The sequence below is a fragment of the Gadus macrocephalus genome, chromosome 7, assembly GCF_031168955.1.
Source record: "Gadus macrocephalus chromosome 7, ASM3116895v1".
In the NCBI taxonomy this organism is placed as follows: Eukaryota; Metazoa; Chordata; class Actinopteri; order Gadiformes; family Gadidae; genus Gadus; species Gadus macrocephalus.
In genome coordinates this window covers 26,354,825-26,382,206 of record NC_082388.1, presented here as the reverse complement: position 1 = coordinate 26,382,206, position 27,382 = coordinate 26,354,825, and the positions used below count along the sequence as shown (strand labels likewise).

At 49.5% G+C, this 27,382-nt stretch overlaps 2 protein-coding genes across 2 annotated transcripts; both read right to left on the bottom strand.

Annotated features, from left to right (window-relative positions):
• Positions 1-465: 465 nt before the first annotated feature.
• On the bottom strand, positions 466-9,934 carry nufip2 (nuclear FMR1 interacting protein 2). The gene is made up of 4 exons (XM_060056129.1): positions 9,427-9,934; positions 5,709-7,289; positions 2,881-2,913; positions 466-1,094 (listed from the first exon to the last, which is right to left on the bottom strand). The coding sequence occupies exons 1-4, from the start codon at positions 9,578-9,580 to the stop codon at positions 1,042-1,044; spliced, it is 1,821 nt and encodes a 606-aa protein (XP_059912112.1). The 5' UTR covers positions 9,581-9,934; the 3' UTR covers positions 466-1,041.
• A 3,106-nt stretch (positions 9,935-13,040) lies between these two features.
• Positions 13,041-27,186, bottom strand: glra4b (glycine receptor, alpha 4b). The gene is made up of 10 exons (XM_060056527.1): positions 26,688-27,186; positions 25,899-26,026; positions 24,107-24,174; positions 23,202-23,425; positions 21,652-21,734; positions 20,884-21,021; positions 19,950-20,164; positions 16,593-16,751; positions 14,426-14,521; positions 13,041-13,313 (listed from the first exon to the last, which is right to left on the bottom strand). The coding sequence occupies exons 1-10, from the start codon at positions 26,744-26,746 to the stop codon at positions 13,041-13,043; spliced, it is 1,443 nt and encodes a 480-aa protein (XP_059912510.1). The 5' UTR covers positions 26,747-27,186.
• Between the last annotated feature and the right edge of the window lie 196 nt (positions 27,187-27,382).

Genomic DNA, 27,382 nt, shown 5'->3' with positions numbered 1-27,382 from the left:
ACTGCAGAAACAGAAAACCCCCCCTAGTATCTCTCTCCCTCGACCTTTCACCTTAGTCTCTGCCCCTTCTCATCGTCACACCACTGAGAAGGCGACACACACACACACACACACACACACACACACACACACACACACACACACACACACACACACACACACACACACACACACACACACACACACACACACACCCTCCGAAGCAAACACATGAAATGTGCAAAGATTAAAACGTTTTCGAATCGGACACAGACAAAGACCCTACCACGGAAAAAATAAACCTTGCATCTCGGCCGTGGATAAAGGATCTCAAAGAGAAGCGGTGTTTCATCGCGCTCTGGCTTCAGGTAACACTGAATCATGGTTTCAACAACATGGCCGTCAAAAAATAAAATATCCATGGGTTTCCAAGTCCTGTATTTAAGACAGGTTTTCCCTCGGCGCTTCGGGGGCGTGTCTAAGCGCGTGCGAAGACCAAGCGGCCAATCAAGGCGCTCGGCTCCTCCTCTGGTTTTTTTTTTTTTTTTTTTTTCTGTTTTTGTTTTTTTAAGCGTTCCACCGTCACCTCTCCCTCGCTCCACTCACCGCACAAAGAGTTCCCCATCGCAGCGACCCGGCCCCGCGGCCGGCATAGAGTCAGACTGGAGGTCGCCACAGTTCGTTGGCCGACGGGACAGGGACAGGGGGGGGGGGGGGGGGGGGGGGGACTAGAGGGGTGTGGCCAAGCTACACTGGCCCCTCCCCTCGACGGGAGTCAGAGGAAGCCGTGAGATGGACGTCCGACGCAGTGTCGCTCCCCTCCCAGGGTTCGTGCCCGGAGACGCCCCGAAGTCTTGGTTTCTAAATGTTACGGGCCCTTCCGCCCCACGCCCCGAGCTCCGCAGTGTGGTCCCAGCGTCACCCCCTCGCTCTCGCTTCACAACCGCTGGTGTTGTCGTCCCACAGGAGTCCGGACTTCAGGACGTTGTAGACCGCAGCGCCAGGTGAGACCGTCCCCAGGTGAGGGCTGGCCCCAGGGGAGGCTGGCCCAGCGTAGAGGGCTCACTGGTGGCCTCCATCTTGGCTCTCCTTATACACCACCACCCTTTTTGGATCTGGACCGGGAAGGAGAGGAAGAGCAGACGCAGGTCAACCCTAGCTCGGTAATGATCGTTAAACATTGACATTCAGGCCACATCGCAGACTCTTTCATCCAACGAGACTTACAATAAGTACATTTGTCAGAAGGAGAAAAAAACATATCGCTGTCAGTACAGTACGGACGTCATAGAACCTAGTACCAAGCACTAACAATCATTAGGTGAACCCCATCCCCGTATACAACAAAGATACCTAGGATAAGACGCTATACAATGCCAAGTACTATTTTTAAGTGCCAGGAGTATAACATTTAAAAACGTGTGCGTAAGAGGGGTGAGGGGGGCTGTGCAGAGTCTGAGTGAACGCTGAACAAGTGAGTCTTCAGTCTTTTGCAACATTAAACCCAGCTACCGTATATACTATAATAGAGGCGCCAACAAGAGGGGAGATTGTGAAGTTCAATTTGTTGGTGCCTCTGTTATATATTATTTACGGTAGCCGGTAATCGACTTGTGTGGACTTCCTGGAAACATGGACCCACCGGTAAGGCAAAGACTTGGAAAACAACTCCCGGTATGCTAACTAGGTTGTTGATGCTTTGTTTTATGGGTATGGACCCTAGTCATGCTACTGCAGAGGTTTGGTGTCATTTTGAGCAATATTATTAGTTAAAAATGTCGTTTTGGAAGTGTTCACACCGCCCCTATCCAATAACATGGAAGCCAGTCGGGCTGTTACAGCGCTCCAGGCATTAGCGGGCTAGCTCTGTACTCGATTATCAACGGAAAAAAATGTCTGGAGGGCTTATTTTATGGGTCTTCATGCCGAAAAAAGACCCTGGGTTAAATTTTCGTCTGAATTACACTTTTAAGAATTAAAGAATTATTGAAGACGAGACGTTTGTACATATGGCTATGAACACTAGACACACGCGCTATCGCTCGCTCTCCTCGCTCGTCCACTCACTCGCTGACGTCACTCACACACGCATACGCACACTGCCATTCTCCCGCACACACATATGCTACTCGTAACACTATGCCTCGTTATTGCGACGTTCATGTTTTTCCTCATCTATTGAAAGTTAGGCTATTAAACATGTTGCATTCTATACGGCCTGATTATGTCATTATTTAAGCTACATAGCCTAATAAGAAGCGCTAATAAGGATATTTGAATAAACCAACCAAACAGTTAAAGGGGCCCTATTATGCCTACCAGCAAAAAGCATCCTCCAACTGCAATCTTTGGTTATTTCTTTATTAATTTAGCTATACTTTAATAGTATTATTTCGGTTCAAATCTGTTCAGTGTTCCAAATTATTTGTTATTAAATTTTACATTAAAATAATTGGTATTTAAGTGTTGTTTAAATAAAATGCTTTTTAAATTTAAAAGAATCGTGGGATGTATCGAACCGTGGGTCAAAAATCGTGATACAAACCGAATCGTGAATTTGTGTATCGTTACAGCCCTAATGAACACACGATGGATACGTTTCCAGACACTTCTCTCCTGCAAGAAGTGAACGGGGACACAAATAGCCCTTCGTATACATTACACAACCCCCGGGGTTAATAAGTGGATATTAGATGACATGGTTGGCCCCTGGTGGACAGGCTAATCCGTTCCAAACATCTTGCCGTCCTCAGAACACGACAGCAGCCCGTTGTTCGCGTTTGGGCTCGCTAGATCTTCATATTGCGTTTCAAAAGTTCATGTTTTAGAGTGGACAACAGATTTAGACGAATTTAGAGGATTCACAACTAAAAAATAACTGAAGATAACAAGTTGCCTTACCTTGTTTTTGCAGGTTGAAAATGTATTCGATTTCTGTTGAAGAAGACAGACAAACAGTGTTACCATCATCATTGGGTCAACAACAGAAATATGTTCCTAGATAGTGAATCATGACGGTGCTATTGGACATTATTAGCAGTAGTGGTGTTGAACGCTGCCGTACGGTAACTAAACAGCAGCAATGTAGAACATTATGTACTGGTCATCAATGAACTGTTGAACATCATTGATCATTGTGTTGTCAAAAGATACAGTAACCGTAGTGATGTTGTACGCTACACTATTGGTCATTATAAACAGTAGTGATGTTAAATGATACAGTAACCGTAGTGATGTTGTACGCTACACTACTGGTCACCATTAACAGTAGTGATATTAAAAGCTACAGTAACAGTAGTGATTAGGGATGTGTCGGTCGCGACTGATTCGTTACAACGAACGAATCCCGAACGTGAACGACAAGAACTGGTTCCCCAAAACAAGAAGAACTGGTTCTTTGATTCTTTTTTTTTAACATAAACCAAACATATGGTCACGTAAATAAAATATACAAACGAACAGAGCTCCGTCTCCCCGCGACTTCCATTGATTGAGTCTACAACTTTCTCAAAGATTCAGCCAATGAGAGGTAGCAATGGTGTTGGAATGGCACCTGGGTAAACCAATGACAAGGCGGTACCGTCGAATATGCGCGCTTTCTCTGTCTGACGTATCTTGGGTCATACCATTCGACTCATATATCCCCCTAAATTTTTTCGAAAATAGACTTGACCTCCATCTGTTTATTGGATAAACGCATTTCCCAATCCCAGGAGTCTTTACTCCATTCTACGTCAATTTAAGAACAAACAAAGAAATTAAACTGCAGTTCGTATTTTTTATTTATGACCATGCAAGTTCTGTAATGCCTGAACAATGAAGAATTAAATGTAAAGTAAAATAAAATTATAAATGTAAAACCATGAATGAAATATAGAGAGTAAGCAAGTGGTATAAATATTGGTGGGACGTTCGACGTACTATATAGCAGGCATCTCCAAACGGCGGACTGCGGTCTAGACGGTCCTATCCGGACCCACGACCAATTAAAAAAAAAAAAAAATTATATAAAAATGTTTTTTTATTTTTTATTTTTTTTAAGATGTAATCTGACGTAACGAACGAATCAAATAAACAAATCGTTATAGTGAACTGAACTGAAAGAACTAGTTCCCGGAAAATAATAATTTTGCCCATCCCTAGTAGTGATGTTTTACACTAAAGTATTGATCAGTATTAACAGTAGTGATGTTAAACACTAAAGTATTGATCAGAATTAACAGTAGTGATGTTAAACACTAAAGTATTGATCAGTATTAACAGTAGTGATGTTAAACACTAAAGTATTGATCAGTATTAACAGTAGTGATGTTAAACACTAAAGTATTGATCAGTATTAACAGTAGTGATGTTAAACACTAAAGTATTGATCAGTATTAACAGTAGTGATGTTAAACACTAAAGTATTGATCAGTATTAACAGTAGTGATGTTAAACACTAAAGTATTGATCAGTATTAACAGTAGTGATGTTAAACACTAAAGTATTGATCAGTATTAACAGTAGTGATGTTAAACACTAAAGTATTGATCAGTATTAACAGTAGTGATGTTAAACACTAAAGTATTGATCAGTATTAACAGTAGTGATGTTAAACACTAAAGTATTGATCAGTATTAACAGTAGTGATGTTAAACACTAAAGTATTGATCAGTATTAACAGTAGTGATGTTAAACACTAAAGTATTGATCAGTATTAACAGAAGTGATGTTAAAAGCTAAGATAACAGTAGAGATGCTGTACGCTACACTATTGGTCAGTATGAACAGTAGTGATACTACAGTATTGAGGGTTACTAACCAGTCTAACCTTACCTATAGTGTGATAGGTGACGGTTACTAACCAGTCTAACCTTACCTATAGTGTGATAGGTGATGGTAACTAACCAGTCTAACCTTACCTTTAGTGATAGGTGACGGTAACTAACCAGTCTAACCTTTAGTGTGATAGGTTGACAGCAGCTCTGACGTGGTCACTATACTAGTTAGTTAGTTACAGTATTGAGGGTGACTAACCAGCTAACCTTACCTTTAGTGTGATAGGTGACAGCAGCACTAGTTAGTTACAGTATTGAGGGTGACTAACCAGCTAACCTTACCTTTAGTGTGATAGGTGACAGCAGCACTAGTTAGTTACAGTATTGAGGGTGACTAACCAGCTAACCTTACCTTTAGTGTGATAGGTGACAGCAGCACTAGTTAGTTACCGTATTGAGGGTTACTAACCAGGTAACCTTACCTTTAGTGTGATAGGTGACAGCAGCACTAGTTAGTTACAGTATTGAGGGTGACTAACCAGCTAACCTTACCTTTAGTGTGATAGGTGACAGCAGCACTAGTTAGTTACAGTATAGAGGGTGAGTAACCAGCTAACCTTACCTTTAGTGTGATAGGTGACAGCAGCACTAGTTAGTTACAGTATAGAGGGTGAGTAACCAGCTAACCTTACCTTTAGTGTGATAGGTGACAGCAGCACTAGTTAGTTACAGTATAGAGGGTGAGTAACCAGCTAACCTTACCTTTAGTGTGATAGGTGACAGCAGCACTAGTTAGTTACAGTATAGAGGGTGAGTAACCAGCTAACCTTACCTTTAGTGTGATAGGTGACAGCAGCACTAGTTAGTTACAGTATAGAGGGTGAGTAACCAGCTAACCTTACCTTTAGTGTGATAGGTGACAGCAGCACTAGTTAGTTACAGTATAGAGGGTGAGTAACCAGCTAACCTTACCTTTAGTGTGATAGGTGACAGCAGCTCTGACGTCGAACGCGCCCCAGCTCGCCCTCCGGTCCAGACCCCCGGGGGGGCTACGGTCCTTGGACGACCCAAACGTCAGCGTGGGCAGGGAGGAGGGGCCCGTCTTAGCCCCGCCCTCTCTGGCCTGCGCCCCGCCCCCGCCGCCGGTCGGGCCCCTGGGCTCCAGCCGAGCCTTATCGGGGCCCCTCACCCCGGGCTTGTCCTCGTCCTCCCTCTCGGGGGTGAGGGGCCCGAAGGTGGCCGAGCGGCCGTGGGGGACGCAAGTCCTTCTAGAGTCCGGGGCGAACGTGACGGGCTCCGGGGCCGGGGGGCCCGCCGCCGCCGCCGCCGCCGCCGCCGCCGCCGCCGCCGCCTTGTCCCCGCCCTCGGGCCCCAGGCCGGGCTCGTTGATGAAGGACAGCCCCCACTGGTTCTGGAAGATCTCCCCCAAGGCCTTCTGATTGGTCGGCGGTGCCTGCGGGTCGTGGGGCCGCGCGCTGGGCAGCACGGGTTGCATATTTAAAGGGTAGATCAGCAGGGCGCACTTCTTCAGTTCGAAGGCGTCCCCGTCACCGCCGGGCCCCGCCGCGGCCCCCGCCTCCCCGGGGGGGAGACACGAGGCCTGGGCCGCGCCCGGGGCGAAGTACGTCCCCCCAAGAGGGTGTCCGTTCCCCGGGAGGGGCCCGTTGGTAAAGCTAACGGAGGAGATGGTCTTCATGGCGGACATGGGCACCTGGGACAGTCTGACGGGGGCGGGGGGCGGGGCCACAGCCGCCGCCGCCGCCGCCGCCGCCTCCTTGTTGAGGTTCTCCTTGACCTTGCTTGCATAACTGATCTTGGGGACGATCTTGGCGCTGCTGTTGTCCACGGGGAACACGGGCGGGGGCTTGAACAGCGTCCACGAGTCCTCCTTGGAGGGGGGCGACAAGTGCTTGCCGCCGCCGCCTTTGTGCTTCTCGTCGGGTTTCTTCCCGAACACCGCCACGCCCTTCCCCTCGCCGTTCTTCCTCTGGGGGTCGACCGCCGTGGCGCCGGGGCCCTCGCCTCGGGGGGCCGTGCGGGGGGGCCCCTCCAGCCGGGAGGACAGGCCCTTGTCAAGGGCGTCGGGGCTGGGGGGGCCCCGAGGTTCCCTCTCCGCCTCCCGGATCATGTTCTCGGCGTTGCGGACCATGGCGGCACCGCCGCCGCGGGCCCTCAGCCTCTTCTGGCTGCTGTAGCCGCCCTCGCCCGGCCCGTCGGCGGCTGGCCTGCCGCCGCTGGAGTACCCGTTGGTGAGCGGGCCGCCGGGCAGCCCGTTGGGGACCGGCGCCGCCTCCTTGTCCTTCCCGGGCCTCAGCTGGTCGGAGCTCTGCTGCCTCCGCAGCTCCGCGGCGGCGTTGTTCCGGCCGGCGGCCCTCGGGGGCCCGGCGGCGGAGGCGAGCGTCGAGGAGGCGGAGCCGGGGTGGGTCTGCTTCAGGGTGGAGTTGATCACGTGTCGGTTGCCATGGCTACCGGGGGGATGGGACATGCCCGCCGGGCAGGCCGAGGTCTTCTCCGCGGCGTCGTGCTCCGATCCGCCGGTCAACCTTCTGCTTCCTGCGGAGGAGAACAGCGTTTACGGTCACTTCCGCCAAAGCCACGGCCGTTCACGGGCAGGAAGAGAGGGCATCCATTCATGTCACCCAGCGTGACGTCACCCTACCTTATCAAATTAGTTTAGAACAATTGTTTGTTTACTTGATTAACTGTAATTAAGTGGAACTGTCATGGAACAACGACATGCTGAACACCAGCGATGTGAAGAGCGATCGGGCCGCCCAGTTAAATATTGATTGACTCAGACGTGTTGCATTATAACATGGCTCCTTGATTCAGACATGTTGCATTATAACATGGCTCCCTGAAACATGAGTCGACATAAACATCCTTAACTGTAATTATTTAATTAAAATCATGTTTTCTTTCCATTCTATCAGGTATTGTGGCATTTACTTTTTGTATAGCACTGCTTCAAATGAGACTTCATTGAACTATTAAAACTATAAAGACATATGTTATGGTGTATTCATTATGATCTCGCCTAGCCTTCACTTCACACTAGATCACTTACAAGTACTGTTTATATTTAAAACCCTTCAAGCTACTCAGTGAATAGCTTGATGTCAACAACACAATGCAGATGAGTGGGCATTGTACACATGTACTAAACAAACGCTGGTGTTTATTCGCCTCACAAACTGCACAGTCATTATCAACTTCAACAACACCCGCTGTCCTGCAACCGACTGAACATCCACAGCATTTAAAATCCTTTCTCCTACCAAGCAGATACATGCATGACAGACTGACACATGCAAGACAGGACGACACATACATGCATGTTCTCATTCTGAAGCAGGTCCGGCTACTCTGAGGCCAAAACATCCAGACTGCGTCCACATGTAGTCTACAGAAACATGGAACAACCGTTTGTAGGGTTGATACATCAGACATATCAGCTGTGACAGTCATGGCTGTGCCTGAGAGGGGGGGGGCTAGCGGCACTAGCTTGACTATTGGGACTAGTGGGTCTAGGGGCCAGGCAAGCCTGCTGGGGGGTGTCCGAGGCGGTGGCCGAAGCGTGGGGGTTGGGGAGGGGGGCAGCTGTCTGCATCGCTGCCCGCTGTGTGGACAAAATGCAACAGGGCCCTGCAACAGGGCTAGACCCGATGCTAACACTAATGACCACTCGTCAGCCACTTAGAAGTTTCACAAACAACATGCTTAATGACACACGACGGCACTCCCCAACAGCGAGTGGCGCAACCCATACGAACCCGTGAAAGAATGCAAAAATCGACCCTCTGGTCCGTTACAAAAGCCGAGGTGTACCACCCACTGAGCGAGGCAACTTCTTTAGCTTTAGCATTAGCATTGGGAACATGGCCGACCGGAAACGGCAGCCGCGAACATTCCATCGGAACCGGCTCGCGTTCCCAAACTGGACACAGACGGTGTGGACGCGAACCCGATCCACTCCGGGCTCTATTTTTAATATAGACGCTATTGCAGCGGGGCACCGTTGGACTGTGAACCCGGTGTCCCGCCCGGAGAGGGGGCCGCGGAAGGTGGAAGGTAGGACTACCCGGCGGACCGGGAGTAAGAGTATGGGTGAAGGTCAATCCCCGATCTGTCAAAGAACCAACTGTCACCCTAACCAGCACCCACACCACTAGCCCTGCTCCCCGCTGACGCTGGACCGGGTTCAGTTTACACGACTGATCCTGGTGGGGGGGGGGGGGGGCTTTCTACCAGTTTAAACCAGTTAACAGCGCTGGTTTAATACGTAGTGACGAATTGTTAGTCGCTTGCAACTTGTAGCTCGCAGAACACTCCCGATCCCCCGAACCACGCCGGAGCTAACTGCTAATGCTACCAGCTAGCTGGAACTAGCAAGCTAGCAGGTTAGCTGAATGAGGCTAGTCGGCTACATAAACTAGTTACCTAGTTAACTGCTATAGCTAGTGGTCTTATTGACATCGGGCTATGAGCCGACTAGTTGACATAAGCTAGTCAGCGTGTTAAATGCGGTCGGCTGACTGAGGTTAACTAGTTAGCGGAGGTTAGTCGACTCGTTGACATTCGCCTGCTAGCCGCTAGCTCGCTGAAGCTAGCGGCTAGCTGTCGTTCAGCCAGTTAGCCCTGGCCGCGCTAGCTCACGCGCTAGCTAACTTTTCGGGATGTTTTCTCCGACCTGTTTTCTTCGCCTGCGTTTCCTGGTGCTGGAGGTGGATCTGCTCATGTTTCACCCCATTCAGGTCCGCCGCGGAGGGTCTGTCTTCGGCGTGGGGGTGCTGGTGGCGGGGATAGTGTCTCTCTGGCGGCCGGTCTCTGGGCTGTTCCTCCATCGGAGTGCAGAGTACCGGGGGTTGAGCCAGCAGTCAGCCCCGATCTGCCCGACCACCGCCGGGGGGAATCGGAAGCTATTTGCAGCCCAGTGTAAACGTCAGCAGTAAAGTCCAAAAGGCAGACTATTCTGGGGTCGTCCACCGCCCCTACAAACTAACCACACTGAGCCTGTGCGAATCAATAAAGTACAGCAGATATTTGAAAATTGAAATTCGTAGGACGTGGACGTTGTGTCACACACTGGGTAAAGTGGCTGGTTTTAGAGGAAGTCCTGCTGCTGCCGAGGCGGGGAGGGGTTCGAGCCCGGGCTGTGATCATATGACCAGGGCCGCTGCCACGTCTCCATGCCGGGGACATGGGAACCCAACGTGCGGGGCATCTTTGGTGGTTGGGGTTTAATATGTTTAATGAAAATAACTAAAACAGAGAGGGATCCTAGGTGGTGGTCATGTGTTTAATACAACTATAGAACACAGGTAGGGATCGTGGGTGGTGGTGGGGTGTGTTTAGGAAAATAACTAGGGACAGAGTTAAGGATAGGCTATTAAAGTAAGTTAAGTAGTGGGTTGTTTAACGTTTTATATTTGTGTTTACTTTTCCTGTTGATGAGAAATGAAGGGTTGTGTTGGAATTAATTCCACTATTTATTAAACGTTGTTAGACCTATGATAAATCAATTGAGTCTAGTAAAGATTGTATTTGTATTAAATTAAATAAATAAATTTTGTATGTGATTATTTTACATATGCCGAAATGTATAATAACAGGCCTTTTAATAAAAATATTAGTTGTCCTTGACATAATAAGAGAGTAAACTCTAAGCTCTCCCTTGCTCTAATTTATGAGCACAACTGGTCGCTGGCATCAGGTCGCTGTCTTTGTGGAATGTGAACTTCTGCAGCGGTGACGTCTCTTCACTGCACGGACATGAGCAGCTGGGCTTCACTGCCTTACTTTTACCATTTAGCATTTCATCTTTGTTCCTAATCTCAACCTTACATGTAAATTGCACACACAGCCTACAGGCTAACAACAAGTCGCATCATGTTGGATATGGTTTCACCAAACCTTTCACTGAAGGCATCTTTGCAGAAAAAAAACACATCACATGGAAAACACGGAGTGATACGGAGAAGTGTGAGTGGTTGTGACCACATCAACCCAACCCAGTATTTCCATGTATACACAAATCCTCTTTCGACAGGAGCGTATAGTTAGAACATAATTAATGGCTGATATAGTCCCTTAAAACAAATACAACATTATCTAGGCCAGGGTTACAACATATTAGTACACTGTGTGTATGTTTGTACGGGTCATCTGTACAAACATACTATTTATACAATACCAAGAATTTGCAATCGAGGAAATTAATGAAACAATATCTGAACGGGCCACCAGATGTCAGTGATATCCCTTTAAACAGTTGGGTACAGAGAAAGCCCTTGTGGCTGTGCACCTGAACAGTGAGCAGCATCACAACATCGCAACATCCTCCGGCTAGCAGGAGGGGCTGAGGCGGAGCGCATCAGACGCAGGTGTGGGGACCGGAGGGGGCAGAAACTTTAAAAACATTTTTTTAAATTCTGTTACGTATTATGTATAATGGCCCGTGGTCTTGAAGAAACAAAAGTCTTAAATGGGGTATGCATAGGCTCTTTGAGGTGAGTCAATAAAAAAAAAATCAGTAATGATGGTTTTTAATGTTATTCTGCAAAAGCATTGGACGACATACGACGACTGTGGTGTAAATGGCCATATGAAAATAAAAAAAATCAGTTAAATGTTTAAACACACATTTATTTGTGAACGCTATTTATTAATGCATTGTTTCAAAAATTGTAAACTGTCTTCCGAAAGAGGCAGAGCAGAGAAAATGCTGCTGCAGCGCCACCGTGTGGTAGAGAATCCATGCTACCATTGCTATCCGACAATCTCTTATTAAACGGCCTCTTTAACGCAAGGTCTGATCTTTGTAATGGCTTGTAGCCATTACAAACTAAAATATATCATTTTATTTGATTTATTTAGCCGACACTTTTATAAAGCAACTTCAACCATGAAGATACAACCCAACATTGTAAGAATCTGTGGACTGTTCCAACTGGTAGGGGATCTATCCATCATACATCTGGGTGGACACTCCCACTTGTGATGTCACTAAAGGGTCGATTTCTAAATGGCTTGTAATAACTAATCAACATCACACCTGGTGGTATAATTGGGGCCCATTAACTTGAACTGACTTGGTAGGATTAGTTAGTTAGGGAGAGTCGGTTGGCTTGTGTCACTAGAACTCCTATCTCCACAGATGAAAATAAAGGTCATCGATCATCTCTAATGAAACCTTAAAACATCTACACACACATGCACAACATAAGTGGCTACAGGTCATGCTTTTATTCATGAAGAACACTTCCATACAAGGCCGGGGCCAGGGTTTAAAAATAGTGAAGGAGGGGACTGTGCAGCAACAAATGTCACACACAACAGACACAAAGTAACAAGTCTCAACTGACTTGGGCATTGAGAAGGAATTAGGTTCAATTATTTTTTTTAGCGCTACAAAAATGACCTCGGTGACCTCATAGCTGGCTGCGGAGTGCCTCCATCAATTCTTTTTCAGCTCCATCCCGGGGAACGAACATCAGACTGGACTTGGCAGAAGGTTCTCGTGGAGGGAACGCGTTTTCCTGGATCCTTGTGTGGGTGTTCTGGTCTCCACAGTAACGTACCTCAACCTGAGAGTGTCATCCCTGGTGTGGTCGAGAGACGAGTATATGTCCGGGGGGAAACTTCTAGGGACCAGATTTAGGTTCTGGTCCAGCCTCTCTTTTTTTTTCTACTACTACTGCTTAATGTATAGGTCAACCAGTGAAGACATCAGGGTCAGCTTCTACTGCTGTTTTCTCTTTTCCTTAATTTCCTCCAACCCCAAAATCAACGGTTCTGAATCAAAATGCACACACAGAGCAAAGGGGATGATGGGAAACCAAACACAAAGGCAAGGTGAATGATAGTGTGATCACACAGGGAGGGATCTAACATGCAACATCAACAATAAAAACCTAAAGCTTTCAAAAGTCCCAAAGTGTCTGTAGACGTCCTTCGCAGAGGAAAACCATGCAGGTCCTCGAATCAGGGCTCAGAGTGAACTGTACTTCTGTGTCGAAGAACCGCTGAAGCTTTGCCGCCTCGGGGTCACTAAGTCGGGGGATTTATGTTCTACGTTGGAGAATCTGACCGGGGTCCACCAAATGTCACTAATTCAGCTACAGCCGGTGATCTTTAGATGTGAGGGCGAGGTCTCATACAAATGACCATAATATTATCAACCTCCTAAACTAGTCGGTCACGAAGAAACTTGAAAACGTAGCGTGCCAGAAAGGAGTGGAGGCGGGGCTAGGTTCTTACAATGCATCCACCAGGTAGTCGTTACCTACGGCAACAGGGTATTTGTCAGTGCTTCAGCATCATGTCCTCGTGCCGCAGCACCTTGTAGGTGAGCCAGTACAGGACGTTGAACATGAGGAAGCTGAGCGGGAAGGCGGCGCGGGACACCGTGTCGATGCGCTTGGCGCGGTCCACGAAGCGCCGGCGGATCTCGTAGAAGCCGAGGCCGGGAGGCAGGTCGGCGAAGACCGGCGTGGCGTCCATCTCCGGCACGGCGGCCGTCGCCATGGAGAGGCCGAAGCTGTTGAAGAACAAGCCCTGCTGGGCCAGCTCCTCCTCCTGGAGACACAGGGAAGAGACCGGGGTCAGCTTCTACCGCTGTGTGTCTCGGTGAACCCCATCAGCTTCTACCGCTGTATGTCTCGGTGAACACCATCAGCTTCTACCGCTGTATGTCTCGGTGAACACCATCAGCTTCTACCGCTGTATGTCTCGGTGAACCCCATCAGCTTCTACCGCTGTATGTCTCGGTGAACACCATCAGCTTCTACCGCTGTATGTCTCGGTGAACCCCAACAGCTTCTACCGCTGTATGACTCGGTGAATCCCATCAGCTTCTACCGCTGTATGTCTCGGTGAACCCCATCAGCTTCTACCGCTGTATGACTCGGTGAATCCCATCAGCTTCTACCGCTGTATGTCTCGGTGAACCCCATCAGCTTCTACCGCTGAACGTCTCGGTGAACCCCATCAGCTTCTAATGCGGTATGTCTCGGTGAACCCTATCAGCTTCTGCCGCTGTATGTCTCGGTGAACCCCATCAGCTTCTACTGCGGTATGTCTCGGTGAACAAGTGATGAACTTACAATAATAAATTAAAAGCCCTCATATTAACGATACATGAATACAGTGTATACATCAGTCAGGGTTGATGTACTTAAATAATTAAATACTTCAAATATACCAAATTTGTATGCTGAATGATGAATGAATCACAATGTGGTTTATGTATTATTCAAATGAAGAAGGCAAGTGGAGCATCACACCCCACTCTGACCCCACTGCCACACTCTGTGGTAGGGCGGGGTTGCATGAACCGTCTGAGATACATACCCGTCGGCGGCATACTGGTTAAGGAGTTGGACTGGTAACCGGAGGGTGGCCAGTTCGAGTCCCGTCAGGCAAAATATGTGGACGGGGGGAGTGTTTGTGCAGCACTCTCCTTACGTCCTCCTCGTCCTCTTCCACGGATGAGGTGCCCTTGAGCAAGGCACCTGAAGCCCCCCATCGGCGGGGCTTCAGGGCGGCCCACTGCTCCGGGAGTGACGGTGTGCACCCATGTGTGTGGATCTGTGGGTGTGTATGTTGTCACAACACAAGCTACCCGGATGGGTCAAAAGCAGAGAAAGAATTTGCCCCTAAAGGGACAAATAAAGGGTAGCTGAACCTACCCGGGCGCACACACTGCACGGCTGGGCCAGGGTGCCCTGGGAGGCACTGCTGCTCACTCGGTTGGTGGTCTTCCCCTTCACGTCAACACTGCCCTGCTGGGGAGCAGAACACCACCCGGTCACTACAGAACACCACCCGGTCACTACAGAACACCACCCGGTCACTACAGAACACCACCCGGTCACTACAGAACACCACCCGGTCACTACAGAACATCACCCGGATCACTACAGAACACCACCCGGTCACTACAGAACACCACCCGGTCACTACAGAACACCACCCGGTCACTACAGAACACCACCCGGTCACTACAGAACACCACCCGGTCACTACAGAACATCACCCGGATCACTACAGAACATCACCCGGATCACTACAGAACATCACCCGGATCACTACAGAACACCACCCGGTCACTACAGAACACCACCCGGTCACTACAGAACATCACCCGGATCACTACAGAACATCACCCGGATCACTACAGAACACCACCCGGTCACTACAGAACATCACCCGGTCACTACAGAACACCACCCGGTCACTACAGAACACCAGCCGGTCACTACAGAACTACAGAACACCACCCGGTCACTACAGAACACCAGCCGGTCACTACAGAACTACAGAACACCACCCGGTCACTACAGAACACCACCCGGTCACTACAGAACACCACCCGGTCACTACAGAACACCACCAGGTCACTACAGAACACCACCCGGATCACTACAGAACACCACCGGGCACTACAGAACACCACCCGGTCACTACAGAACTACAGAACACCACCCGGATCACTACAGAACACCACCCGGATCACTACAGAACACCACCCGGTCACTACAGAACACCACCCGGTCACTACAGAACACCACCCGGATCACTACAGAACACCACCCGGATCACTACAGAACACCACCCGGATCACTACAGAACACCACCCGGTCACTACAGAACACCACCCGGTCACTACAGAACACCACCGGTCACTACAGAACACCACCCGGATCACCACAGAACACCACCGGTCACTACAGAACACCACCCGGTCACTACAGAACACCACCCGGTCACTACAGAACACCACCCGGTCACTACAGAACTACAGAACACCACCCGGTCACTACAGAACACCACCCGGTCACTACAGAACACCACCCGGTCACTACAGAACACCACCCGGTCACTACAGAGACACCACCCGGTCACCACAGAACACCACCCGGTCACTACAAAACACCACCCGGTCACTACAGAACACCTCCAGGTCACTACAGAGACACCACCCGGTCACGACAGAACACCACCCGAATCACTACAGAACACCACCCGGTCACTACAGAGACACCACCCGGTCACGACAGAACACCACCCGAATCACTACAGAATACCACCAGGATCACTACAGAACACCACCCGGTCACTACAGAACACCACCCGGTCACTACAGAACACCACCCGGTCACTACAGAACACCACCCGGTCACTACAGAACACCACCCGAATCACTACAGAATACCACCAGGATCACTACAGAACACCAACCGATCACTACAGAACACCACCCGGTCAATACAGAACACCACCCGGTCACTACAGAGACACCACCTATATCATTGTATAAATACGGTATCAAGCCAGAAACCACAAATATTAATTCTGTAGGCATTAAATACGTACTGTAATTATTAAATGCATACTGTGACTATTAAACCACACATTAATACATACTGTAAGTATTAAATACACACTGTAAGTATCAAACCACACATTAGTAAATACTAGTAGTATTAGAGCATATAAATAACCCATGACACAGGTGGCCCACAGGCTTTTAAATATTTCATCTTTCATACATATTTCATCATTTCCTATTAGATAACCATTTCTCTGTTAATGTAAAACAAAACTCAGAATCCAGAAAAAAGAAAAAAGAATAAACATACGATTATGTTGATACATGATGTCAACACATCATTTTAATACAAGTCATTATTCACCCCTGGAGCTGCTTGAGCGAACATCATGCAGTCACACACATCCACAACAAGCCGAGCCCACTGCGGTCCTCTGCTCATCCCTTCACCGCTCTGACGTGATGTCCACCCTGTCACTCACTCGGGGACGAGGGCTGGGGGGGGCTGGGGGGGGGGCACTCACGCTCTGCCGCTGCTGCTCCCTCAGCCTCCTCTTCCTCAGACGGAAGAACTCCTTGTGTTGCCGGGAGACGAAGTTGACGGCGGCGTACTCAAGCAGAGCGGCGAACACAAACAGCAGACACACCGCCATCCAGATGTCGATGGCCTTCACGTAGGACACCTGCATGGTCACATGGGAGCAGGTAACCATGGAGATCATTCCTCTCGTAGGACACCTGCATGGGTCACATGGGAGCAGGTAACCATGGAGACCATTCCTCTCGTAGGACATCTGCATGGGTCACATGGGAGCAGGTAACCATGGAGATCATTCATCACGTAGGACACCTGCATGGGTCACATGGGAGGAGGTAACCATGGAGATCATTCATCACGTAGGACACCTGTTGTCACATGGGAGGAGGTAACCATGGAGATCATTCATCACGTAGGACACCTGTTGTCACATGGAGGAGGTAACCATGGAGATCATTCATCACCTAGGAAACCTGTTGTCACATGGAGGAGGTAACCATGGAGATCACTCATCACGTAGGACACCGGTTGTCACATGGAGGAGGTAACCATGGAGATCACTCATCACGTAGGACACCTGTTGTCACATGGAGGAGGTAACCATGGAGATCACTCATCACGTAGGACACCGGTTGTCACATGGAGGAGGTAACCATGGAGATCACTCATCACGTAGGACACCTGTTGTCACATGGAGGAGGTAACCATGGAGATCACTCATCACGTAGGACACCTGTTGTCACATGGAGGAGGTAACCATGGAGATCACTCATCACGTAGGACACCGGTTGTCACATGGAGGAGGTAACCATGGAGATCACTCATCACGTAGGACACCTGTTGTCACATGGAGGAGGTAACCATGGAGATCACTCATCACGTAGGACACCTGTTGTCACATGGAGGAGGTAACCATGGAGGTCCTTAACATAGGACAACTGATGAAGGTTTCATCACCTAGGACACCTGCGTAGGTCACACGCACCAGGTAACTCCTGTCGGTGTCAGAACCCAGAGTCACTCCCCAGCTTCCGCAATAGACTCAAGACTCGCTAGTTCAGAGTTCACCTAGACTCTGATTAGCATCGTGTACATCTTATCCCAGCTATCTTTGTTGTATACTGGGAATTGGTTTACCTAGCGATTGTTGGTGCTTGGCACTTGGTTCTATGGACATCCTTAATGTACTGACAGTGATACATTGTTTCTCTTTCCTCAGAAAAATCTACTGATGCGAGTCGCTTTGGATTAAAGCGTCTGCTAAATGCCCTGAATCCGACCTAGTTCAGCAGACGCTTCCATCCAACGTGACTCACAGGGAGGCCAGAGACGTGCACCCAGAGAGGACAGCGGCGGTCTGGGGGCGAACCAGCGCAGCCGTCTCTCCTGCTCCACTAAATCATCCGTTAGCACCGGCCTGAGTCAGAGGGACCTCCGAGGAACGATTCTGCCACGGAGCATTTGGCACGGCCTGCCACGCATGTAAACAACAACATAACAATGGCTATACAGCAGTCTGGGATATTCTTGAAGGGTCATGGTTCTGTGTCCGCGGCTCTGGAAAGAACGATTATTCCATATGGCCATACAGAGACAGGTCATTAAGGAGCAGGTAGGGGTTAGACAGTACAGAGACAGGTCATTAAGGAGCAGGTAGGGGTTAGACAGTACAGAGACAGGTCATTAAGGAGCAGGTAGGGGTTAGACAGTACAGAGACAGGTCATTAAGGAGCAGGTAGGGGTTAGACAGTACAGAGACAGGTCATTAAGGAGCAGGTAGGGGTTAGACAGTACAGAGACAGGTCATTAAGGAGCAGGTAGGGGTTAGACAGTACAGAGACAGGTCATTAAGGAGCAGGTAGGGGTTAGACGGTACAGAGACAGGTCATTAAAGGGGACCTATTATGCTTTTCGACTTTTATGACCTATAAACGTTGTTATAATGATTGATAGTCATGTTTAACCATACACAAAAAACGATGTAGATTTTCGGGAAACTCTTCCTCTCATCTGGGCGCTTTCAGCCTTCTCTGTCAACGCTCGGTTTCGTCCTTCTCCGCCCCCTCGCCCCCCTCCTGCCAACCCAACTCCGTTGTGATTGGTTACCTTCCTTGGAGCGCGCGCGCGCGCGGGCAGATTTGACCAGGTATATGGGGGCGTGGCAGGAGTACGTCTACGTCGATGTTTCCCGGAAATGTGAACAAGTGAATCGCAAACGTTGTCCCGAGTGTTTAGCGCTCTGCACAGCCACCCCAGACTGTCAGCAGGGAATACGTCGAAATGCATGTACGTCATTATTTGACACTTTAGTATGGTTAAACATGAATATCAATAATTATACCAACGTTTATAGTCGAAAAGGCATAATAGGTCCCCTTTAACGAACAGGTAGGGGTTGGACAGTAATGAGAGAGATCATTAAGGATCAGGTAGGGGTTAGACAGTACAGAGACAGGTCATTAAGGAGTAGGTAGGGGGTTAAGGCTTCTAGTTCACCCACAGGTAGACTGGAGGCATTGGGGTTCGATCCTGCAACCTTTCCTCTGGGGGCCAAAGGCTCTAACCCCTACACCATCCTGCCCTCCTTAAAAGTGTTGACTTGAAGTTTCAAATCCTAAATGTTTTATAGCGGCCGTCACCATGGAGCAAAATGTGTTTGAAATATTCAGGATGTCAGAGGAGAACTGTTTTATCTTAGCCACCTGATGTCTAGTTCAGTCCCCCAAGAGAAAGAAGACCCGCCTTGGCGTTTAGTCTCAGGTCAGTGGAGTCCGGACCACTCCGCTAAGAGAGGCTTCAAGTGTGACAGCAAAGTCACTGTTCAATGATATATCTCAGAAATGAATGAATGAAGGCGAAGCCTCTAAGCTGACATCAGGCTGACGCATGAGGGAGCAAAGGCTGGTAAACCGACCTATCGGACAGTACCACGAAGAGGACACATGGAGTGAACCCCTCAACACTGAGGGGAACCCTCTCATGATCCAGACTAAAGGTGATGTCGTACCCCCCCCCCCCCTTAGCCTCTGTCTCCCCCATGATGGAGACGGTGTTCAGAACCCTCTTCCCCCCCCCCCCCTTAGCATCTGTCTCCCCATGATGGAGACAGTGTTCAGACCCCTCTCCCCCCCCTGAAGAGCTTGAAGAAGGTTTTAACCGTACCAAACCTGTCAGCTGAAGTTGTGTTAGAAATCATCCGACCAACCAATCAACACACCGGTTAACCAGTTAATCCTCCAGTTAACCAGTCAACACACCGGTTAACCAGTCAACCCACCAGTTAACCCACAAGTTAATCAAACAGTCCCCCCAGTCCGCCCCCAACCCCCCCCCCGGGCCGTACCTTGGGCAGCGAGGCGCGGGACCCCGAGCTCTGGGTGGTCATGGTGAGCACGGTGGTGATGCCCAGGCCCACGCGGGCGGGCGCGGCGTCCATGTTGATCCAGAAGGACACCCAGGACAGGATGACGGTGAGCAGCGAGGGGATGTACATCTGGATCAGGTAGTAGCCCATCTGCCGCTCCAGGTAGAACTTCACCTCGATGCAGGTGAACATACCTGGGTACAGGTGACCCAGGGGTGGTTAGGGAGTCAGAGGAGCTGTACTGTAGTACTGGACGGAGAGGTGAGGATACCTGTGTTGTAGTTCTGTGTTAAAGCACAGGTGAGACTACCTGTGTTGTAGTGCTGTGTTAGGGACAGGTGAGGTTACCTGTGTCGTGGTGCTGTGTTAGGGACAGGTGAGGTTACCTGTGTTGTAGTGCTGTGGGAAGGACAAGTGAGGTTACCTGTGTTGTAGTGCAAGAGGACAGGTGAGGCTATCTGTGTTGCAGCGCATTGTGGGAGGACAGGTGAGGATACCTGTGTTGTAGTGCTGTTAAGGACAGGTGAGGTTACCTGTGTTGTAGTGCTGTGTTAGGGACAGGTGAGGTTACCTGTGTTGTAGTGCTGTGGGAAGGACAAGTGAGGTTACCTGTGTTGTAGTGCAAGAGGACAGGTGAGGCTATCTGTGTTGTAGTGCATTGTGGGAGGACAGGTGAGGATACCTGTGTTGTAGTGCTCTGTTAAGGACAGGTGAGGTTACCTGTGTTGCAGCGCATTGTGGGAGGACAGGTGAGGTTACCTGTGTTGTAGTGCATTGTGGGAGGACAGGTGAGGTTACCTGTGATGTAGTGCTCTGTTAAGGACAGGTCAGGTTACCTGTGTTGTAGTGCATTGTGGGAGGACAGGTGAGCGTACCTGTGTTGTAGTTCTGTATAGAGGACAGGTGAGGTTACCTGTGTTGTAGTGCTTGGTGCAGTACCCATGGCCCTTCTCCTCCTTCAACACAAACTGAGGGAGCATGAGGTCGTCTGCGACCTGCACCGGTCCGATGTCCAGCCAGTCAAAGACCAGGTCGTTCATGGTGTAGCCGACTGAGAGGGGAGAGAAGGGCTGTAAACACTGCTGACAGAGTGTGAGCTCCACAGAGAGTGAGCTAAACATTTAGTGAGCTAAACAGAATGTGAACTAGACAAAGAGTGAGCTAAGAGCAAAATGTGTTAAAATATGTAAGAGGCCAGCAGCTATGTGAACTGTTTTACATTTTCTGACCTGTGGCCGATTCAAGTTTTAAATAAACGGTGAGTGAGCTGAACAGAGAGAGCTAAACAGAGAGTGAACAGAGTGAACCAAACAGAGTGCGCTAGACTGAGAGTGAACCAAACAGAGTCTACTGAACTGAGTAAACACAGAGAGTGAACAGTAAAGAGTGGGAGCTAAACAAAGTGAACTGAACAGATTGAACAGACAGAGTGAACTAGAAAGAGTAAACTAGACAGAGCGTGAGCTAGACAGAGAGTGAGCTAAACAGAGTGAGCTGAACAGAGAGTGCACTAGACAGAGTGAACTGAACAGAGTGAATGTACAGAGAGTGAACAGTAGACAGAGTGAGCTGAACCGAGTGAGCTGAACAGAGAGTGAGCTGAACAGAGCGTGAGCCGAACAGAGATTGAGCCGAACGGAGAGTGAGCCGAACGGAGAGTGAGCCGAACGGAGGGACTCACAGCTCTCCAGCTGCATGGTGCAGACTTGGCTGTCCATGGGGAAGTTCTTCAGATCCATGGGGCACGAGAGGATGAGCGTGAGCCTGGAGATCAGACGGCACAAACCCCCCGGGACACAGCGTTAGCACGCGGAACACGGCTGCACTGTGCAGCACGTACAGTGCCTTCAAGGGCTGATGTTACGCCGCCATTATGCCATCACAAGGCGTTTGAGAACATCGGCCTTTTTATGTGTTTTGGTGACATCACAAGTGGGGAGGAGTGCCAACCTAGAGCTATGTTGGATATATAAGTAACATTTGCTACAGCCCACTGAGTAGTCTGGTAGACTGATCTATTCAGCATACGTGTAGGTGGACACTCCTCTCCACTTACCCACTTATCACACTCTTACCTGGCGGCACAATATGATAATATAATAATATCACCCCTTTAGAACGCCATGCACAGATGCAATATACGGTTACAACACAATATATGACATACAGTGCAATGCGATAGAAATGTCAGAATCGTATTACGATTTGTACAGTTAAATGGCAACTTGTGCGTACTTAATGTTGCTTAGCGACAGATAACCCAACGTTGAGTCATTCGTTTCCAAGATCTCAATTGAATCACAGACCGAATCGGTTTAGAGCAATTTACATCAGGGAATAGTTGTATTAGTAACATTTAATTAACTTCTCCCATCACTGACTCAGACTCGTTAATAGTGAGCATCCTTCCTGTACAATGAGCTGCCAAGAGGGAGTCGTAAAGCTGCGTCCCAGATCGCTCAATCCAAGACCACAGCCCAAACATGTTTACTCATCAGGCAACAAACGAGATAATTCAGAGAAGACTTCAATAATATGGCTTCTCAAAATACTCTAATTTAAATAAAAAATTCTCTCACGATGTTATATATATTAGTATTATTATTTATAGGTATATCTAGCTTTATATTAGGGTGTATATATGAGTATGTATGTAGTAGATATATGCAGTATGTATATATTTTGTATCTATGATGACTAGTATTGTACTAGTGGCCGACATTATGATCAGTTCGGAAGGACATGATGACACATATCTGTGTTTTCCTCAAGCGGTTCTGCGTTGGTGCACACACACACACACACACACACACACACACACACACACACACACTCACACACACACACACACACACACACACACACACACACACACACACACACACGGCGCCACCCCCACCCTGAGATGTCAAGACGTTCTCCTCAACCCCTAAGTGGGTCAGGGTCCTGGAGCTGCTAAACGTTGCTCTGTTGTGGCTTTCTGTCCGTAAACTGATCTTCATGTTGTGGGGTTTGTGCTGAGAATGAGCAGTCCTGTTTAATCACTGTTAATGGAGAACTTGTTCTGGGCTTCGGTGGGATTTCATGTTTCGGAGAAAACTTGGCTTACAGCTGATTCTGTGTGAACCAATTTGAACCAAGGTGGAGATGAGGGGGTGATGAGGTTGTGAGTCGGTGCTGATGAGGGGGTGAGTCGGTCCTGATGAGGGGGTGAGTGATGAGGGGGGTCACCTGATGCTGTAGAGGACGTTCCCGTTCTGGAAGATCCTCAGCAGCTTGTTGTCGGTGGTGACCTCGTGGAAGCTGGCGCCCTTCTCGTTGGCGAAGAAGAGGTCGGGCTTCCAGATGGAGTCCAGCATGGAGGGGTCCAGGTCCAGGGAGTCATCGGGGTACTCCTTGTAGGCCAGCCGCGGGTCGTTCCACTGCTGCCGGAGAAACACGTTCAACCGGTAGTCCTGCGGTGGAAGACGGGTTCAATATACTGCTACATATATATATATATATATATATATATATACACACTCACAATACGGTACTCTACACAATACAGTCCTCTGCAATACAGCACACAATATTGTACTTTACACAATGAGGTACTTTTAAAATACAGTACTCTCTGTTGACATCGTAGTGTTTAAATAATCCTTTCCGGTCTTTATCTTAACACGGTTTTGCTCTCCGCGACCACGAAGTGACATCGGGCGCTGGAGTGAGTGAACGTTTCACGCTTCATCTCACCGAGTTCTCTCACTGTTCACCGTCAAAGCCAGACTTTAACCGACAAACAAAACAAAGAACACTCTGTGCCGCTGAACACAACGTGTTGGCCTGGACTAAAACGGCCCGGAATTAAATGATTCATACAACTCTTCAAAAGCACCGTACGGGTTTGCGCGAAGCCCCGACTCAGTCTGCGTGTTCTGTGTGGCTCTGTGACCCCAGAGACACTCCTGCACATCGTTGGATCAAATTCAGGATTTTGACTGTGTTGTTTTAAATCTGACAGAAAGACTTCCCCTCAGACAGGACCTGAATCCCGCTCTCGTAAAGTGAGTTATGATGAGTTATCTCTCAGCGTTCACGCCTCAGCGACCAGCCGTCGCTGGGGGGGTTTGGGGGGGGGGGAGACCTCTCACCATGGTGGTCTCCGTGATGGAGCCGAAGCTGTTGATGAAGAGGTTACACGTCACATTCACCGGGGGGCCTGCGAGGAAGAACAGTAGGTGTCGATGAGTCGTCATTACCATCATCATCATCATCATCATCACCACCACCACCACCACCGCCACCAGCACCACCACACACACATACAAACACACACGCAGACACAAACACACACACACCGTTTAAAAGAGATAAACAGCCCAAAACGGTGTGTTGTGATTTCCAGCACAGCGTCCATCTGTGGATCCAGCGGAGCTGAATATTTCAGAAAGCGCCTCCATGACTTATTGAAGCTCCTGTAGCTACATTAGAGTATATATAGATAATCAGGAGGGCTTCTCTCCTGCGCCGGCGTTGGGAAGTGGGCCAGGTATGAAATATTCATGTCCCTCCAAGCCCGGTGAGGAGGAAGAGGAGGACGAGGAGGAAGAGGAAGAGGAGGAGGAAGTGGAAGTGGAGGATGAAGAGGAGGAGGAAGTGGAGGAAGAGGAGGAAGGATCTGAACCATCTGAAGTGAACTGGGTCTTGGGGTTAGCGGCGCGGTCGGGACTTGGCGTCTATAAATACGATAACCTGTGGCTACGCTCTTCAATGAGCAGCAGCTCGATTAACCCCACAGACTGGAGGACTGCAGGCAGCGCTCTCCGGAGCTCAGAGACCAGACGAGAGGGATCAGTGCCCCACCACTGGAGCCGCACCGCTGCCCCACACCTGGTGGGCAGAGGGGGCGGGAACACAGGAGGGAGCGCTCTGGAGGGAGGGAGCGGCTCTTTAAGGAGCGAGCGGCTCAGGAGGGAGGGAGCGGCTCTTTAAGGAGCGAGCGGCTCTGGAGGGAGGGAGCGGCTCTTTAAGGAGCGAGCGGCTCTGGAGGGAGGGAGCGGCTCTTTAAGGAGCGAGCGGCTCTTTAAGGAGCGAGCGGTTCTGGAGGAGGGAGCGGCTCTTTAAGGAGCGAGCGGCTCAGGAGGGAGGGAGTGCTCTGGAGGGAGGGAGCGGCTCTTTAAGGAGCGAGCGGCTCTGGAGGGAGGGAGCGGCTCTTTAAGGAGCGAGCGGCTCTGGAGGGAGGGAGCGGCTCTTTAAGGAGCGAGCGGCTCTTTAAGGAGCGAGCGGTTCTGGAGGAGGGAGCGGCTCTTTAAGGAGCGAGCGGCTCAGGAGGGAGGGAGTGCTCTGGAGGGAGGGAGCGGCTCTTTAAGGAGCGAGCGGCTCTGGAGGGAGGGAGCGGCTCTTTAAGGAGCGAGCGGCTCTGGAGGGAGGGAGCGGCTCTTTAAGGAGCGAGCGGCTCTTTAAGGAGCGAGCGGTTCTGGAGGGAGGGAGCGGCTCTTTAAGGAGCGAGCGGTTCTGGAGGGAGGGAGCGGCTCTTTAAGGAGCGAGCGGTTCTGGAGGGAGGGAGCGGCTCTTTAAGGAGCGAGCGGCTCTGGAGGGAGGGAGCGGCTCAGGAGGGAGGGAGCGGCTCTTTAAGGAGCGAGCGGCTCTGGAGGGAGGGAGCGGCTCTTTAAGGAGCGAGCGGTTCAGGAGGGAGGGAGCGTTTCTTTCAGGAGCGAGCGGTTCTTTAAGGAGGGAGCGGTTCAGGAGGGAGCGAGCAGTACTTTCCGGAGGGAGCAGTTCTTTCCGGAAAGAGCGGTTCTTTCAGGAGGGAGTTTCTTTAAGGAAAGAGCGGTTCTTTCAGGAGGGAGCGGTTCTTTGAGGAGTGAGCGGTTCTTTAAAGAGCGAGAGGTTCTTTAAGGAGCGAGCGGTTCCCCTAGGTGTGATACCCTTGCGTCGTCATACCTTTGAAGTTGGGTCTGATGCGCGCGTCGTAGCCGGAGGTCCGGCCCATCAGCTTGTCCAGGAAATCTGACGGAGACGGGGGCTTAGGGGTCCGTGCCGGGAACTTCAACTCCTTACACACCCCCGACCTGAGAGAGAGAGAGAGAGAGAGAGAGAGAGAGAGAGAGAGAGAGAGAGAGAGAGAGAGAGAGAGAGAGAGAGAGGTATTTATAACTGGACCGACCCCGCAGACAGAAAGATGAACAACCTAACTAAACTAAAACCACCAGGCTGAACAACAGAACGACAGATCTATATATCAACAGTTCAACGGAGCAACAGATCACAGAACCGGTAAATAACTTGATATCACCGCTCAGCCAAGAGGACCAGCGATAACCCAACCGCTGCTCTACCGTTGGAATTAGAGTATGCCTAACTGACGGTGAATTGTATAAATCATGTTCGAAGAAGTGTGTTTCCCACATTCCAAATATGCATAGAACTTAGAAAATACCCAATTCACTTTTTGTATTAAAATGTCGAATTAAAGGGAATAATGTCATTGGGGTGCATTTAATTTTTTATATGATATTTGTGAAATATACGATTTCAAAGTCAAGTAACAAGTACAAACCGTTTGGAAAACGATCATCTATCCCCGGAAGATCTGAGATAAATGCGATTTCTACAAAGCAAAGCCAGTTTACATACAAAAGTGACCATACACCCCAAACGAACCGATTAAAGAAATCGAATAATCAACAGAAAAATGTTTAATAAAATAGAACCCCAGTTAAGTGATCTGACCTGCTCTCCCGCAGCACCAGACAGCAGAGCAGCAGCACGACGCGAGTGTTGGAACGCATCCTGACCGAGCATCGCTCCTCACATCCAGAGCGGAGAGCGGCGGGGTCTGACCCGTCGGACCCGGGGCTCCTCTCCCTCGAACCCGGGTCTCCTCTCTGTGGACCCGGTTCACTCCACTTCGGAACCCTTTCGAACTCGGGTCTCCTCTCCAGGGATCCGGTCTCACTCCACTTCGGGACTCTTTCGTACCCGGGTCTCCTCTCCGCGCACCCGGTGTCACGCCACTTCGGGGCAGGTTTGAATCCGGAGCGGTCGCTGCAGGTGTGAATCCGGAGCGGTTGCTGCAGGTGTGAATCCGGGTTGTAGCTGCAGCAGAACCTTAACCCTATCCCAGGGAGTTGTGGGAGTGTGTGTGGGCTTGTGTGAGTTGAAGCTCGATGTCTCGTTCCGCTCCAGGAGTTTCTGTGCGCTCATCTGCAGAGACAGCGCCGTGTGTTCTTTTTTTTTTTTTTTCTACTTCGGGTCATGTGACTCCAAGATGTTTTATGTCCACATTAACTTTTTATGGAAGCTTCCTTGATTTAAAACTGTTTGCTCATTTCTAAAAAAAAAAAAACTGAAACTGAAATGGATTTAAAATGATGAGGCCTACTTTTGAAGACACGTGTATTTGTGAATATAGTGTGAATATGGTC

Excerpts from the sequence above, each read along its gene's own strand:
- nufip2 (XM_060056129.1), bottom strand. The coding sequence starts at position 9,580 with ATGGAGGAACAGCCCAGAGACCGGCCGCCAGAGAGACACTATCCCCGC. Across the intron at positions 7,290-9,426 it reads AACGCAGGCGAAGAAAACAG|GAAGCAGAAGGTTGACCGGC; the intron begins GTCGGAGAAAAC and ends TCTCCTCCGCAG. Across the intron at positions 1,095-2,880 it reads TTTCAACCTGCAAAAACAAG|ATCCAAAAAGGGTGGTGGTG; the intron begins GTAAGGCAACTT and ends TTCCCGGTCCAG.
- glra4b (XM_060056527.1), bottom strand. The coding sequence starts at position 26,746 with ATGCGTTCCAACACTCGCGTCGTGCTGCTGCTCTGCTGTCTGGTGCTG. Across the intron at positions 23,426-24,106 it reads CCATCACGGAGACCACCATG|GACTACCGGTTGAACGTGTT; the intron begins GTGAGAGGTCTC and ends CTTCCACCGCAG. Across the intron at positions 20,165-20,883 it reads CACCAAGCACTACAACACAG|GTATGTTCACCTGCATCGAG; the intron begins GTAACCTCACCT and ends ACCTGTACCCAG.